We start from the raw sequence: 14,435 nt of genomic DNA on the forward strand, positions 1-14,435 counted from the left end.
TCTTTTTTTTTTAACATATGTTAAAGACAATAAAGACATTGACATCATTTTGACATACTATACTATGACTTTTCATTAAAAATTTTCGACATACTATACTATGACTTTTTTTTCAAAATTGTTGACATATCATACTATGACATTTTTCGACATGCTATACATTGTCATCTTTTCGACATACTATACTATGACATTTTTGTGATTTTTTTCTTTACACACTATACTTTTATTGATTCAAACCTTGAACCTTCTTGCTGTGAGGCAACAGTGCTAACTATTAGGCCACCATGCGCCTGCTTTCTTTGACTTTTTTCGACATACTATACTATGACTTTTTTTCGACATACTATATTATGACTTTTTTTTTTAAATTTAGACATACTATGACTTTTTTAGACATACTATATTATGACCTTTTTTCAAAATTTCCGACATACTATACTATGACTTTTTTTCGACATACTATAATATGACTTTTTTTCCAAAATGTTTGACATATGATATTATTCAATATGCTATACATTGACTTTTTTTCAACATACCATACTTGACTTTATAGTGACTTTTTTTTTTTTTTTACAAAGTATACTTTGTGGATCAAACCCTGTACCTTCTTGCTTTTAGGCAACAGTGCTAACCATTGGGCCACCATTCTGCTTTCCTATACTATGGCTTTTTTGTGACTTTTTTTGACATACTATAATATGACTTTCTCAAAATACTATACAATTACTTTCTTTTGACATACTATACTATGACTTTCTCAACATACTATATGGTGACTTTTCACTACATGCTGTACTATGAATTTATAAAAAAAAACATTTGACATATCATACTATGAAGTTTTTCGACATGCTATACATTGACTGTATAGTGGGTACCGTGCTGCTTTCCTATACTATGGCTTTTTTGTGACTTTTTTTTCAACATACTATATATGACTTTTTTTTTCAACATTTTTGACATGCTATACTATGACCTTTTTTCAGAATTTTCAATATACTATACTATGACCTTTTTCGACATACTATACCATGACTTTTTTTTCAACATTTTCGACATGCTATACTATGACCTTTTTTCGACATACTATACTATGACTTTTTTTCAAAATTGTAGACATGCTGTACAATGACTTTTCTTTCAAACTTTTCGACATACTATACTATGACTTATTTTCTAATTTTTTGACATATCATCCTAACTTTCTTTTGACATACTATATATGACTTTTTTCAACACACTATACTATGACTTTTTGTCGACATACTATACTATGACTTTTTTTTCAACATTTCTGACATACTATACTATGACTTTTTTTCGACATGCTATACATTGACTTTTTTTTTTTCACATATGATACTATGACATTTTTGTGACTTTTTGTTTTACTTACTATACTTGGCGGATTCAAACCCTGCACCTGATTACTGTCAGGCAACAGCACTAACCATTGGGCTGCTTTCCTAGACTTTTTTTTTTCATACTATACTATGACTTTTTTTTTCAAAACTTTTGACATATCATACTATGACATTTTTCGACATGCTATACATTGACTTTTAACCAGTGGGCAACTGTGCTGCTTTCCTTATACCATGGCTTTTTTGTGACTTTTTTCGACACACTATACTATGAATTTTTGTCGACATACTATACTATGACTTTTTTCAACATACTATACTATGACTTTTTGTCGACATACTATACTATGACTTTTTGTCGACATACTATACTATGACTTTTTTCAACATACTATACTATGACTTTTTTCAACATACTATACTATGACTTTTTGTCGACATACTATACTATGACTTTTTTTCAACATACTATACTATGACTTTTTGTCAACATACAATACTATGACATTTTTGTGACTTTTTTTTACTTACTATACGTTGTGGATTCAAACTCTGTGTCTGATTACTGTGAGGCAGCAGCGCTAACCATTGGGCCACCATGCTGCTTTCCTAGACTTTTTTCGACATAGTATACTATGACTTTTTTCAAAACTTTCGACATACTACACTATTTTTATTTACTATATTTATCTTTTATGACTTTTTTGACATACTACACTATGACTTTTTTCAATATGCTATACTACAATGTTTTTTTTACTTTATTCGACATGCTATACTATGACCTTTTTTCGACATACTATATACTATGACTTTTTTTCAAAATTGTAGACATGCTGTACAATGACTTTTCTTTCAAACTTTTCGACATACTATACTATGACTTATTTTCAAATTTTTCGACATATCATCCTAACTTTCTTTTGACATACTATATATGACTTTTTTCAACACACTATACTATGACTTTTTTTCGACATACCTATACCTATACCTATGACATTTTTCGACATGCTATACATTGTCATCTTTTCGACATACTATACTATGACATTTTTGTGATTTTTTTCTTTACACACTATACTTTATTGATTCAAACCTTGAACCTTCTTGCTGTGAGGCAACAGTGCTAACTATTAGGCCATGGCTGCTTTCTTTGACTTTTTTCGACATACTATACTATGACTTTTTTCGACATACTATATTATGACTTTTTTTTTTTATTTAGACATACTATAACTTTTTTAGACATACTATATTATGACCTTTTTTCAAAATTTCCGACATACTATACTATGACTTTTTTTCGACATACTATAATATGACTTTTTTTCCAAAATGTTTGCCATATGATATTATTCAATATGCTATACATTGACTTTTTTTCAACATACCATACTTGACTTTATAGTGACTTTTTTTTTTTTTTTACAAAGTATACTTTGTGGATCAAACCCTGTACCTTCTTGCTTTTAGGCAACAGTGCTAACCATTGGGCCACCATTCTGCTTCCCTATACTATGGCTTTTTTGTGACTTTTTTTTTACTATAATATGACTTTCTCAAAATACTATACAATTACTTTCTTTTGACATACTATACTATGACTTTCTCAACATACTATATGGTGACTTTTCACTACATGCTGTACTATGAATTTATAAAAAAAAACATTTGACATATCATACTATGAAGTTTTTCGACATGCTATACATTGACTTTTAACCAGTGGGTACCGTGCTGCTTTCCTATACTATGGCTTTTTTGTGACTTTTTTTTCAACATACTATATATGACTTTTTTTTTCAACATTTTTGACATGCTATACTATGACCTTTTTTCAGAATTTTCAATATACTATACTATGACCTTTTTCGACATACTATACCATGACTTTTTTTTCAACATTTTCGACATGCTATACTATGACCTTTTTTCCACTTTTTTTTTTTTTTTTTTTTTTTTTTTTTTTTTTTTGACTTTTTTTTTCAAAACTTTTGACATATCATACTATGACATTTTTCGACATGCTATACATTGACTTTTAACCAGTGGGCAACTGTGCTGCTTTCCTATACCATGGCTTTTTTGTGACTTTTTCGACACACTATATATGACTTTTTGTGACTTTTTTCGACATACTATACTATGAATTTTTGTCGACATACTATACTATGACTTTTTTCAACATACTATACTATGACTTTTTGTCGAAATACTATACTATGACTTTTTTCAACATACTATACTATGACTTTTTGTCGACATACTATACTATGACTTTTTGTCAACATACAATACTATGACATTTTTGTGACTTTTTTTTACTTACTATACGTTGTGGATTCAAACTCTGTGTCTGATTACTGTGAGGCAACAGCGCTAACCATTGGGCCACCATGCTGCTTTCCTAGACTTTTTTCGACATAATATACTATGAGTTTTTTTTCAAAATTTTCAACATACTATACTATGACTTTTTTATGACTTTTTTCTTTTACATACAACATTACAACATTCTTTTTCTGTGACTTCTTTTCAACATACTATACATGACTTTTTTCAAAACTTTCGACATACTACACTATTTTTATTTTTATTTACTATATTTATCTTTTATGACTTTTTTGACATACTATACTATGACTTTTTTCAATATGCTATACTACAATGTTTTTTTTTACTTTATTCAACATACTATACTTTGACTTTTTTTGACATGCTATACTATGACTTTTTTCAACAAGCTATACTGACTTTTTTCAACATGCTATATACCGTGACTTTTTTTTAAACGTTTTTCAAGATACTATACTATCCATTTTTTTCTTCTTTTTTGACATACTATGCTATGACTTTTTCGACATACTATACTATGACTTTTTTTTACTTTTATTGACATACTGTTCTATGAGTTTTTTGACATACCATACTATGACATTTGTTGACATCAGCCTGCCCAGGGACTACAGGTGGAAACTAGCACATGTGCTACAACCTGGTATAATGCATTTCTCCTGTCTAAGGTTAATGTATATTGTACGTTGTCCCTGTTTAAATAAATAAATAAATGAAATGAAATAATGAAATGACTTTTTTTTATATTTTCGACATACTATGACTTTTTTAAAAATGTTTTCGACATACTATGACTTTTTTCGATATGCTATACTACAAAGTTTTTTTTACTTTATTCAACATACCGTAGTATACTTGACTTTTTTTTACATGCTATACTAAGACTTTTTTAAAACTTTTTTCGACATACCATACTATGATTTTTTTTTCTTCTTTTTTCGACATACTATACTATGACATTTTTTATTACTTTTTTTGACATACTTTACTATGACTTTTTTCGACATGCTATACTATGACTTTTTTCGATCCTCTACACCATGACTTTTGGATGTTTTTCAAAATACTATACCATGACAACTTTTTAAACTATTTTCGACATACTATACTATGACTTTCTTTTTTACTTTTTTCTACATGATATACTATAACTTTTTTATATGTTATACTATGACTTCTTTTCAACTTTTTTCGACATATTATGTACTGTGATTTTGACTGTGACATACTATACTATTTTTAGACATGCTATACTTACTAAGGGAGAGGAGAGCTGCTCTCTCCTCTCCCTTTCTATTACCATTTGTATGCATCCCGTCCCAGAAATGCTTTTTATTAATCCTAGCTTCTGGGGAGTTTACTCCCCGGAGTCCTTATGTTTTTTCACCCAGCGTATTTCCTTGGAGAACGTTGGCACCAAGATCGTGGTTGCAGCTGTCGCCGTGGTCCTGCTGCACTCCCTGCTAAGCTCTGCGGTGCCCTGCAGTGTCATGCTGCTTCCTGCTACGTCCATCCATGCTCTGCTGGGCCACGCTACATCCTGTAACGCCCTGCAGCGCCCTGATATGACATGAAGTACTACGACTACCATTTGAAGTCACTGTTCCATTATTAATGTGACTATTTTTGCCACTGTTCATCACATCCCCAACTGGCACCGTCAGACACCGCCTACCAAGAGCCTGGGTCTGTCCGAGGTTTCTTCCCAAGAGGGAGTTTTTCCTCGCCACTGTTGCACTGCTTGCTCTTGAGGGAATTACTGTAATTGTTGGGGCTTTGTAAATTATAGAGTGTGGTCTAGACCTACTCTATCTGTAAAGTGTCTCGAGATAACTCGTGTTATGATTTGATACTATAAATAAAATTGAATTGAAAAATTATACTACGATGTTTTTTTTATTACTTTTAATACAATATACAATTACTTTTTTCGACAATCTATACTATGACTTATTTCTATATACTATACCATGACTTTTGGGAATTTTTTTTACATACTATACTAAGACTTTGTTTTACTCTTTTGACATACTGTACTTAGCCTGGAAATCCAGAACCAAATCCAAAAGATTAAGGGTCTGGCATTGAGTAATGAAAATGGCCCAACTCAAAGGGCGGCACCAAGTATTATTTGAAAAGCTCACTGCACGCAATTGGATAACACTACGACCAATCACAACAATACACAGGATGACATATCCAGAGCCCCATACGCTGAGCTACCAACAGAGGTAACTGGTAGATTAAACGGTCGTCATTTTTTTACTTTGTATGTTATGATGACTTTTTTACTTTTTTCGATATACTATACTTTGACTTTTAAAACAACTTTTTTCAACATACACTATGACTTTCTCAACATACTATGTAATGACTTTTTTCGACATATATACTATGACTTTCTCAACATACTATATGCTGATTTTTCACAACATGCTATACTATGCCTTTTTAATGACTTTTTTCAACATACTGTACTATGAATTGTGTATAAGTTTTTTTTTTATGACATGCTATTGTTATGGTTCAACTTTAAGACACAATATAGTAAGTACACACAAGGAATAAATCCAGAGTTAGCAATTTTATTTAACAGAGGTTGAGTTAATTCAAAGAATGAGAAAATATGAAGTCTATCAAATGAGACTGGCAGGGAACATATACTGTCACGTTAAGTAAGGTAATACTTAATAAAGTAAATGGTGAATCAAAAGTCTAACATAGTAAAGATGGTCCCAGGAGAGAGAGGGCCCACAGCTAACTTGGATGGGGTGGGTTTTGTAGCCTGGAAACAATTGCCAGCTGCCTCCAATTCCTCAATGGCCTTCAGCTCCAACCAACCAGGAACCAGCTACACTGAAAGACAACACACACAAGCCCTGCCAGAGTCCCTGGGGCCATCACACTACACTATGACTTTTATTTATGGCATACTATACTATGACGTTTTATTGTTACTATATCCTATACTAATACTTCTTTATGACCTTTAGACATTCTATACTACGACTTTTTTGACATGCTATACTATGACGTTTTTCAATGTACTATACAATGACTTTTTTCAACTTACTATACTATTATAATGTTACCACACTGCACATAGTTGTACATACTGTACATATCTGTCTATATGGTTCATTCAGTATATCCATATTTATTCGTTTTTTCTTACTATATATTCTGCTAATACACTGCATATATCTATATTATTCTTACTACTAGTATAATGCCACTGCTACTACATTGCACATATCTGTACATGTTGTTCATACATTGTTCATATTACATAGCCATATTTATTCTGCTCTTATAACACTGCAATATATGCCTATGCACCACCTGTCTATTATTTGTATATCACAGTGCACTTTCCTGCTTTTTTGCACTTCTGTTTAGACGCAAACTGCATTTCGCTGTCTTTGTACTTGTACTCTGTACAATGACAGTAAAGTTGAATCTAATCTAATCTAAGACTTTTTTCAACATACTATACTGTTACGTTTTTTTTTAAAACTTTTTTGACATAATATACTATGACTTTTTTCGACATACTATACCAGGGGTGTCAACTCATTTTCACTAAGGGCCACACTGGAAAAAGGGAATCACACCAAGGGCCAGACATGTAAAGTTTATTTGTTTTTGTACAGACTTTTTCGTGGCTTTCTCAGACATTTGTCACCTTTTTGTAGATTTGTTGCTTTTTCCAACATTTTTGTACGCTTTTTGTCGCATTTTTGTTGACATGAAGCCCTACAAAAGTCATCAAAAGAGTTCCTTAGCCATCATAGAATTTAGCAAATCAAGCAAAACAATGATAAATATTTTTTCAGAGTCAGCAAATCTGCCATATTATGCTTTGAATGACAGGTAATTGCATTTTAAAAGAAACACTTTCCTGTGTTTTTGGTTTGGCGCACAACTAGGCGGGCCAAAATTTATTGTGAACCCAAATTGATATACGGGCCGGATCTAAATCTGCAAGGGGCCGGATTTGGCCCGTGGGCCTTGAGTTTGACAAGTGTACTATACTGTGATGTTTTTTTTACTTTTTTTGACATAATATACAATTACTTTTTTTCGACATACTATACTATGACTTTCTCAAAATACTATATAATGACTTTTTTCGACATACTATACTATGACTTTCTCAACATACTATATGGTGACTTTTAACAACATGCGCATGATTTTTTTATGACTCTTTTCAACATACTATACTATGAATTTTGTATACTTTTTTTATGACATGCTATTGTTATGGTCCAACTCTAGATGACAGCAAATATAGTAAGCACACACAAGGAATTTATCCAGAGAAAGGAATTTTATTTAACAGAGGTTGAATTAATTTAAAGAATGTAAGAAAATATGAAGCCGAACAAATTAGACTGGCAGGGAAACTGGCAGGAAACGCAGGTTAAGTAAGGTAGTTAATAAAGTATATGGTAGATCAAAAGTCGAACATTTGTAGCCTGGAGACAGTTGCCCGATGCCTCTAATTCCTTAATGGCCTTCAGCTCCAACCAACCAGGAACAAGCCACACTCAAAATCAACACACACAATGCCTTTTTTGACATACTACTGTATATACTATGACTTTAATTATATAATTTTTTATTTTTTCAACATACTATGCTAAGACCTTTTTCGACATACTATACAGTGCAATGACTTTTTTCAACTTACCATACCGTGACTTATTTTGACAAACTATTATATGCCGACATAATATACAAAGACAAAAAACTTTTCACACATTCCATGCCACCACCAAGTAATGCAGCGTTAACAGCTCGTGATCATTTCATGGAATTCTTGTGAGACCAGGCTGGTAGCTTGTGAATTTCAATTATCATTATCCATAATAAGTATCATTATTCATTTGTTGATTATATTTTGCATTATGAATATGAAACTGCATAACAAAAATGTCCATCCATTCATCCCTCCACTTGATCTGGGTTCGGGTCATGGAGGCAACAGGTCAAGTAAGGTAGCCCAGAAGTCCCTCTTCCTCTCCCCAGCTATGGTTTCTAGCTCCTCCTGGGGCATCCCAAGGCGTTCCCAGGCCAAATAAGATATATAATCCCTCTAGCGTGTTCTGGGTCTACCCCAGGGCTAGATAACCAGAAACTAAAGGTACATAATATTTCCCTCTGAATTGTAGTGGAGTAAAAGTATAAAGTAGCAGAAAATGGTAATACTTAGGTACAATTTTGATGTGCTTACTTACTTTCTACCACAGGGTAAATAGCAGGAATATTTACCATTTCTTTATGTGGTGCGTGGATGACACCATGTGATCACCTTTTTAAAACAAGAAAGGAAACTGTGTGTAACTGTGTTGGTACATTTGTTCTTAAGGCAGCTTGTCAGCAAATTTCATATTGAAATTAATTTGTACAAAACATTTAGGATGACGAACACAATAAATCAGCTTCGCGTTTGGCCAAAATGCCTTTTTCAACATCATTTCAGCCACTTATCAATTTTTTTGCACCGGTGTCACAGATTAATGAGGCAAATTCATTCTGTCTTCTCCTCCAAGTACAGTGGACTCAGTAATCAGTGACATAATCAGCTCATTTAGTTGAATTAATAACAGTGGCTCAGGCGTGCTCTTCCTTCCAGAAACAGTATTAAAATATTACTCTCTGGTACAGTCCGCTAATTCTGGGTAATAAGAAGCAATCGGTTTCAAATATCACCACCGGTGTCCCACCCTCTGTTGAGTTCCTTAATGCAAAATTATGCAGTCATCAAATTAAATGTGAGTGTTTTAAAACCTGGTCATTCTGCAGCTTAATGGTCCAGCTTCTTTCAGTTTTCGTATCAAGTGATTTACTGTAATGTGGTTCACAATTAAAAAAGTTCTCCCACCTTTATCATCATGAACTTCGACATGGGAGAAGGATCCATGTGCTCCGTTAACCTGTTCAGTCTAAACTAAAGAAAATATCTGGAAAGAATCTCACAGCCTGTAATCGAGTTAAAGCTTTCATCTGCATTCTCTTTCATGAATAATGTGTATTTAAATATATGTGATGTATGCACATCACGCCTGTATAAACCAAGAGGAATTAATAGTTAAAATCTAAATCATCACTTAGCAATGATCGGACTTTTTTCAACCAAACATATTTAAAAATACCATTTTAGATGGACAGAGTCTCAAGATTGGGATATTCCAATCTTTTGATGTGACACTTTCCAAGTTTATATATATGCCTAGAGTTAGATGAGAAGGTTGATGCCACTCTCTTCTGAGAGTGGCATCAATCTTCTCACCTGAACATTGGTGAAAAAGTGTAAAGAGCATATATAAAAAATGTCAAACTATTCTTTTAACAAAACATTAAAAACAGACAAGTAAAGAATAGAGAGTGAAACTCTGAAACATTTTCAAGAACAAAGTATTGAATTTGCAAATCTGAACCAAAAAAGCACTGACCACGTTCCTCTAGTCTACACTCTATCAGACCTTTAGAAAATCACATCTTACCACGGTCCTGTTTTGTTAGTTCTAGATAAAGGAGACATCAACACAGCACCAAGTTAGCCAAACTCCACTTTTCAATGGATGAAATTTTATTTGGATAAAATTGCCAATCAACTTGACAGGATAAAAAGGCAAGTTTGAACAATACAAGACTTCATGTGTCAATGCAAAGTATCAGGCAAATTCAAGATGAGTTGCACCAGTAGCCGTAATACTGAATGAAACAAGTGCTGTCCAAACAGACACCAGCCGCTTAAAGGGCCATAAAAAGTTCATCGTTTTTTCCTCAAGTTATATTATCGTTTAGCAAAATAGAAATATAACAAGTCCTCTCATTCTAGGTCCAGTTTTCCAAAGAGGTCAAAGCTCTTACATCAGTCGGGCTTAAGGGATGCTCTGATTGGAATTTTGAGGAGTCACAAAACGTTGTACATGTATTTTTATCATCTTTCTCTGAATTTAAACACAAATAAATTGAATGTTAGTTAATATATGAGGAATCTTACATCTTATTGAAATTTTGTTTGAACACCAGAATATGCTAATTCACATTTTAGCTGAGTACCAATCTGTTAATTAGATGTCTTTTAATTGGATTGGAGCATCCCCATTAGTTCCACAACAAATGAACAGAAATGATGTCCGAACGCTTTAATGATCTTGGCAATAAGGAGTTAGCACAGTGGAGTCACGATCAGTCAGAGTTTAGTCATGGGTATGTGAAGGCTGTTCCAAGGGCCCATCCATAATTCCTCCTCATCCGACTGCGTTCTGTCGCTCGGGCACTCCAGCGGCTCCCTCATAATGAGTCCATTGTCGTCTTCATCATGACTGCTGTCTACCTTCGACTCTCTCTCATCTTCATTCAGCTTGCCTCTCTCAGCTGTGCTCTGAGGTAGCTCCGTGCCGCCCTGAGCCGATTTGAGCGTGTTGGATTTTGACGCTTCACTGTCGGGGCCAGTGTTAGTGGTGCTGGTCGGCCCTAAAGAAACGCTGGATTGTCGAGTATTAAACACATTCAGCGTTTTATTGTTGTCAGTGTTAGAGAAAGAGGAAGTGGCCGTCTCAGAGGCAGCCATTCCTGAACTTCGGAAGGTTTGCAGCGTCTTGCACCCGCCGTCCACTGCTAATCTGGGGTTGTTCAGGGGTACTCTTTCCTCCAGTGTGGCAGCCATTTTGTCTAGTTTTTTAAAGTGCTTGGCCAGCCGTGAGCTGAAGACGGGGGAGGTGAGTTTGAGGTTGTTGTTCGTCGTGGTGGTGTGTGCGTGTGTGGGACCTGTGGCATTTACTGTACGTCGTGTGCGGATGATGGAGCCATTCTGGGCCATGTAGATGCTGCCGTTAACGTTAGAGTGGCTGTTGAGGGTTGCAGGTAAGCGGCTGCGTTGGGTCTCTGGCACGCTGTCCTCGCCCGTGGAGCTAGTCTCATATTCCCGGTCCACCACCAACTTTATCCGACGTTTTCTACTGCCGTGCTGGAAAAACACACAAACAATATATCATTAAACATCTGACATGGAGTCTGAGAGAATTCACACATTGAATTTAAAAGTTAAATGTGAACAAGGCATAGTAGAACATTTGAGAAAATTTTTTAAGTGTAATTTGTGTTCAAGCCCCTAGCTACAGTACTACATTTACGTAGGCTATGTAAAATTAGGTAGGGATCTCTTCTCAGCCAGTATGGACAAAAGATTACAGCAACCAATAACTCATTCAATGGACATTGGGGCATGTGAGTATTGTTTTAAGAAAGAGTAAGAAAAAATTTGAACTACACCGGACAGTGACATCATGGCAATAACTACAAGCTTAGTTAATTTCTACTGCAGCAAAGTGAGAACTTGGACCACTAGATGTCAGGAGAAACAACTACTAAAGCTTCTGTAAGCTCAAATGTAATTTGTGACCATTTTCATTTTTACATTTAAAATGTTTGTCCTGTATAAAGAGGAAATGTACGAAATAAAAGTAGCACTTTCACCCACACTGCAAATACACAGCAAGCACAGGTCAGCGCAGCAGTGTTTACTCCAAATTTTTCATTTAGTGCTAATACTTCAGAAAAAAGAAAGAAAGCAAATGCTTTTAAAAATAAAACTTATATCCACATTGAATGCAACAGTTTATAACATAAACACTGTATGACAGTAAAATCATCTCTATGTTATGTCAGAGCAAACACTGCTGCACACACACACACACACACAGGAAGAAAAAAAGGGCTTTAATACGTTCACCATTACAAAGAAAACATCTTTTCCCTGCAGATACAAGGCACCGGAAGAACTGACTGATATAGGGAGAATGATGGACACAGAAAAAGAAAGTACTAATGTGAGAAGCTTGAGCTTGATTGCAACAGAGAAAGGTCAGTGAATATAAATCTTTGAGCTGCAGTTTGAAGTCGAGCTTTCACAAAAGGAAAATGAGACAAGTCAGCCCAGGAGGAAAAGCTACAGAAGTAAACCAGTCGACCACTTCTGTCAGGGTATGAGAGCTCTTATAAAGGACGGCAAGGCAGGCGAAGAAGAGGGAGAGGAGGATAGGCTGATTGAAAAAGATACACGCAAAATAAAAAGAAACAGAAAGAGATACCATGAGAGGGCAGCGGAGGACATGCGGGCAATTTAAACTCCTGTGAATGTAAATCACACCAAACAAGGAAAAAGAGAGAGATTGTAGTAATACATTCCACTCAGGTAATGACTGCACACCCAATCCAGGCATTTTCACTAAGATCTTACTTAGTGGCAAAGAATTCAATCTTGGGGGGGGGACTAGGGCCTCATCTGTATTTCAATCGGCCAACTCATTTTCCGAATCCCTCTCTTCTTCATCCTCTTCTCCTTCCCCGCCATGGCCGCTGCTTTTCTCCTCCTCTTCTGTGTCCTCAATGATGGGTGACAAATCATCCGAGGTGTCCATCCTGCCTGAGCTGATGTCTGATTGGATGTGGTTGGTGGCTCGCCTGCTCGATGAAGCCTTTCGTGATCCGTTGCTTTTCACCCCTTCCTCCTCCTCCTCCTCTCCTGATTCCGCGCTCTCTTCCTCTATTGTTTTATGTGACGGCTGGGAGTGTCTAGAAGTCTTGGGCCTAGAACTACTAACTGTAGAACCTGAATATCTCGAACTTTGAGAGTCGCTGCTGCTGTTTCTGTCAGTCTCTTTGCTGTTTGAAGAGTGGCTGCTTCGTTCTCGCTGGCTGCTTGTGCTTTCTCTCTTTAGGTTGGGACTACTTCTTCTACTCTTACTACTAACACTGTCGCTACTCGCAGAACTGTCACTAACTCTACCTTTTGAGCGTTTTCTGCTCGACTCTTTTCTTTCATCCTCACTCTCCAACCCTGACTCCTTCACAGACTCTGACCCCTCCTCATCTTGGCTTTCACTCTCTGACCCCTCTTCCTTTTCGGTTTCCGTATCAGATTGGGTATTGTCGCGCTCGGCTGTAAAGGATAAGGTGAGGCTACTTGCGTCGGAGGGACAAAATTCTGATGGAGACTCTATGCTGCCACTATCGCTGTCATGAAATTGTTTTTCTCTCTTCCACCATACCACAGAAGAACTATTCTCCTCTCCCAACTCCCTCTCCCACTTCCTCCTCTCCTCCCCCATGGCGTTCTCAGACACTGATGCAGAAACACTCATATCCCCTATGGAGCCATACGTCTTCCTACTGTTCTCCCCTTCTCTGTCCCAGCTTTTTCCATTGCTCCACTGTTCATCTCCCACCCTGGCAGGTCCCTGGAGCCTTCTGGTGAGGGAGATAAGACTGAGGGCCTCGCTCAGCCTTTGTTTCACTGGCAGGGGTTTGCTGGCTTCAACGGACGTCTGGAAATAACTCCCGTCGATGACCATGCTGCCGTCCAGCCTGGCAAAGTGGCCAGGGAGCTCTCCCCTATGCTCTGGCCTGATGCCTACTCCTACTTCGACAGCATTTCTCATCCCATTGTTTGTCACGTCACCTCTGTTGCTTCTTCCCCAGGTTTCCATTTCTCTTCTGCCTCCTCTTTCGCTCCCTCTTTCTTTTGCTTCATCCATTCCTCCCCGTCTGTGTTCTACTTTCCATGCTTCTCCTCTCTCAAATCCCCTTTCCACCCTTTCCCCCTTTTTTTCCTCCAGTCTGTCTCTACCTCCCCCCCCCTCTTCCATTGGCCTGACTCTGGCTTTGTTCCAGGGCAGGTGGATGGCAGGA

At 36.1% G+C, this 14,435-nt stretch overlaps 1 protein-coding gene across 1 annotated transcript in view; it reads right to left on the reverse strand.

Moving 5' to 3' along the window:
- Nucleotides 1-10,289: 10,289 nt before the first annotated feature.
- LOC120551617 (protocadherin-15-like) overlaps nucleotides 10,290-14,435 on the reverse strand; it is a 196,036-nt gene continuing 191,890 nt past the window's right edge. Inside the window, exon 43 of the mRNA XM_039789112.1 lies at nucleotides 10,290-11,712. Within this exon, the coding sequence (XP_039645046.1) occupies nucleotides 10,936-11,712 (777 nt within the window). The 3' untranslated portion in view covers nucleotides 10,290-10,935. The remainder of the gene's footprint in view (nucleotides 11,713-14,435) is intronic.

Source organism: Perca fluviatilis, chromosome 21 (genome assembly GCF_010015445.1).
Source record: "Perca fluviatilis chromosome 21, GENO_Pfluv_1.0, whole genome shotgun sequence".
Classification (NCBI taxonomy): domain Eukaryota; kingdom Metazoa; phylum Chordata; class Actinopteri; order Perciformes; family Percidae; genus Perca; species Perca fluviatilis.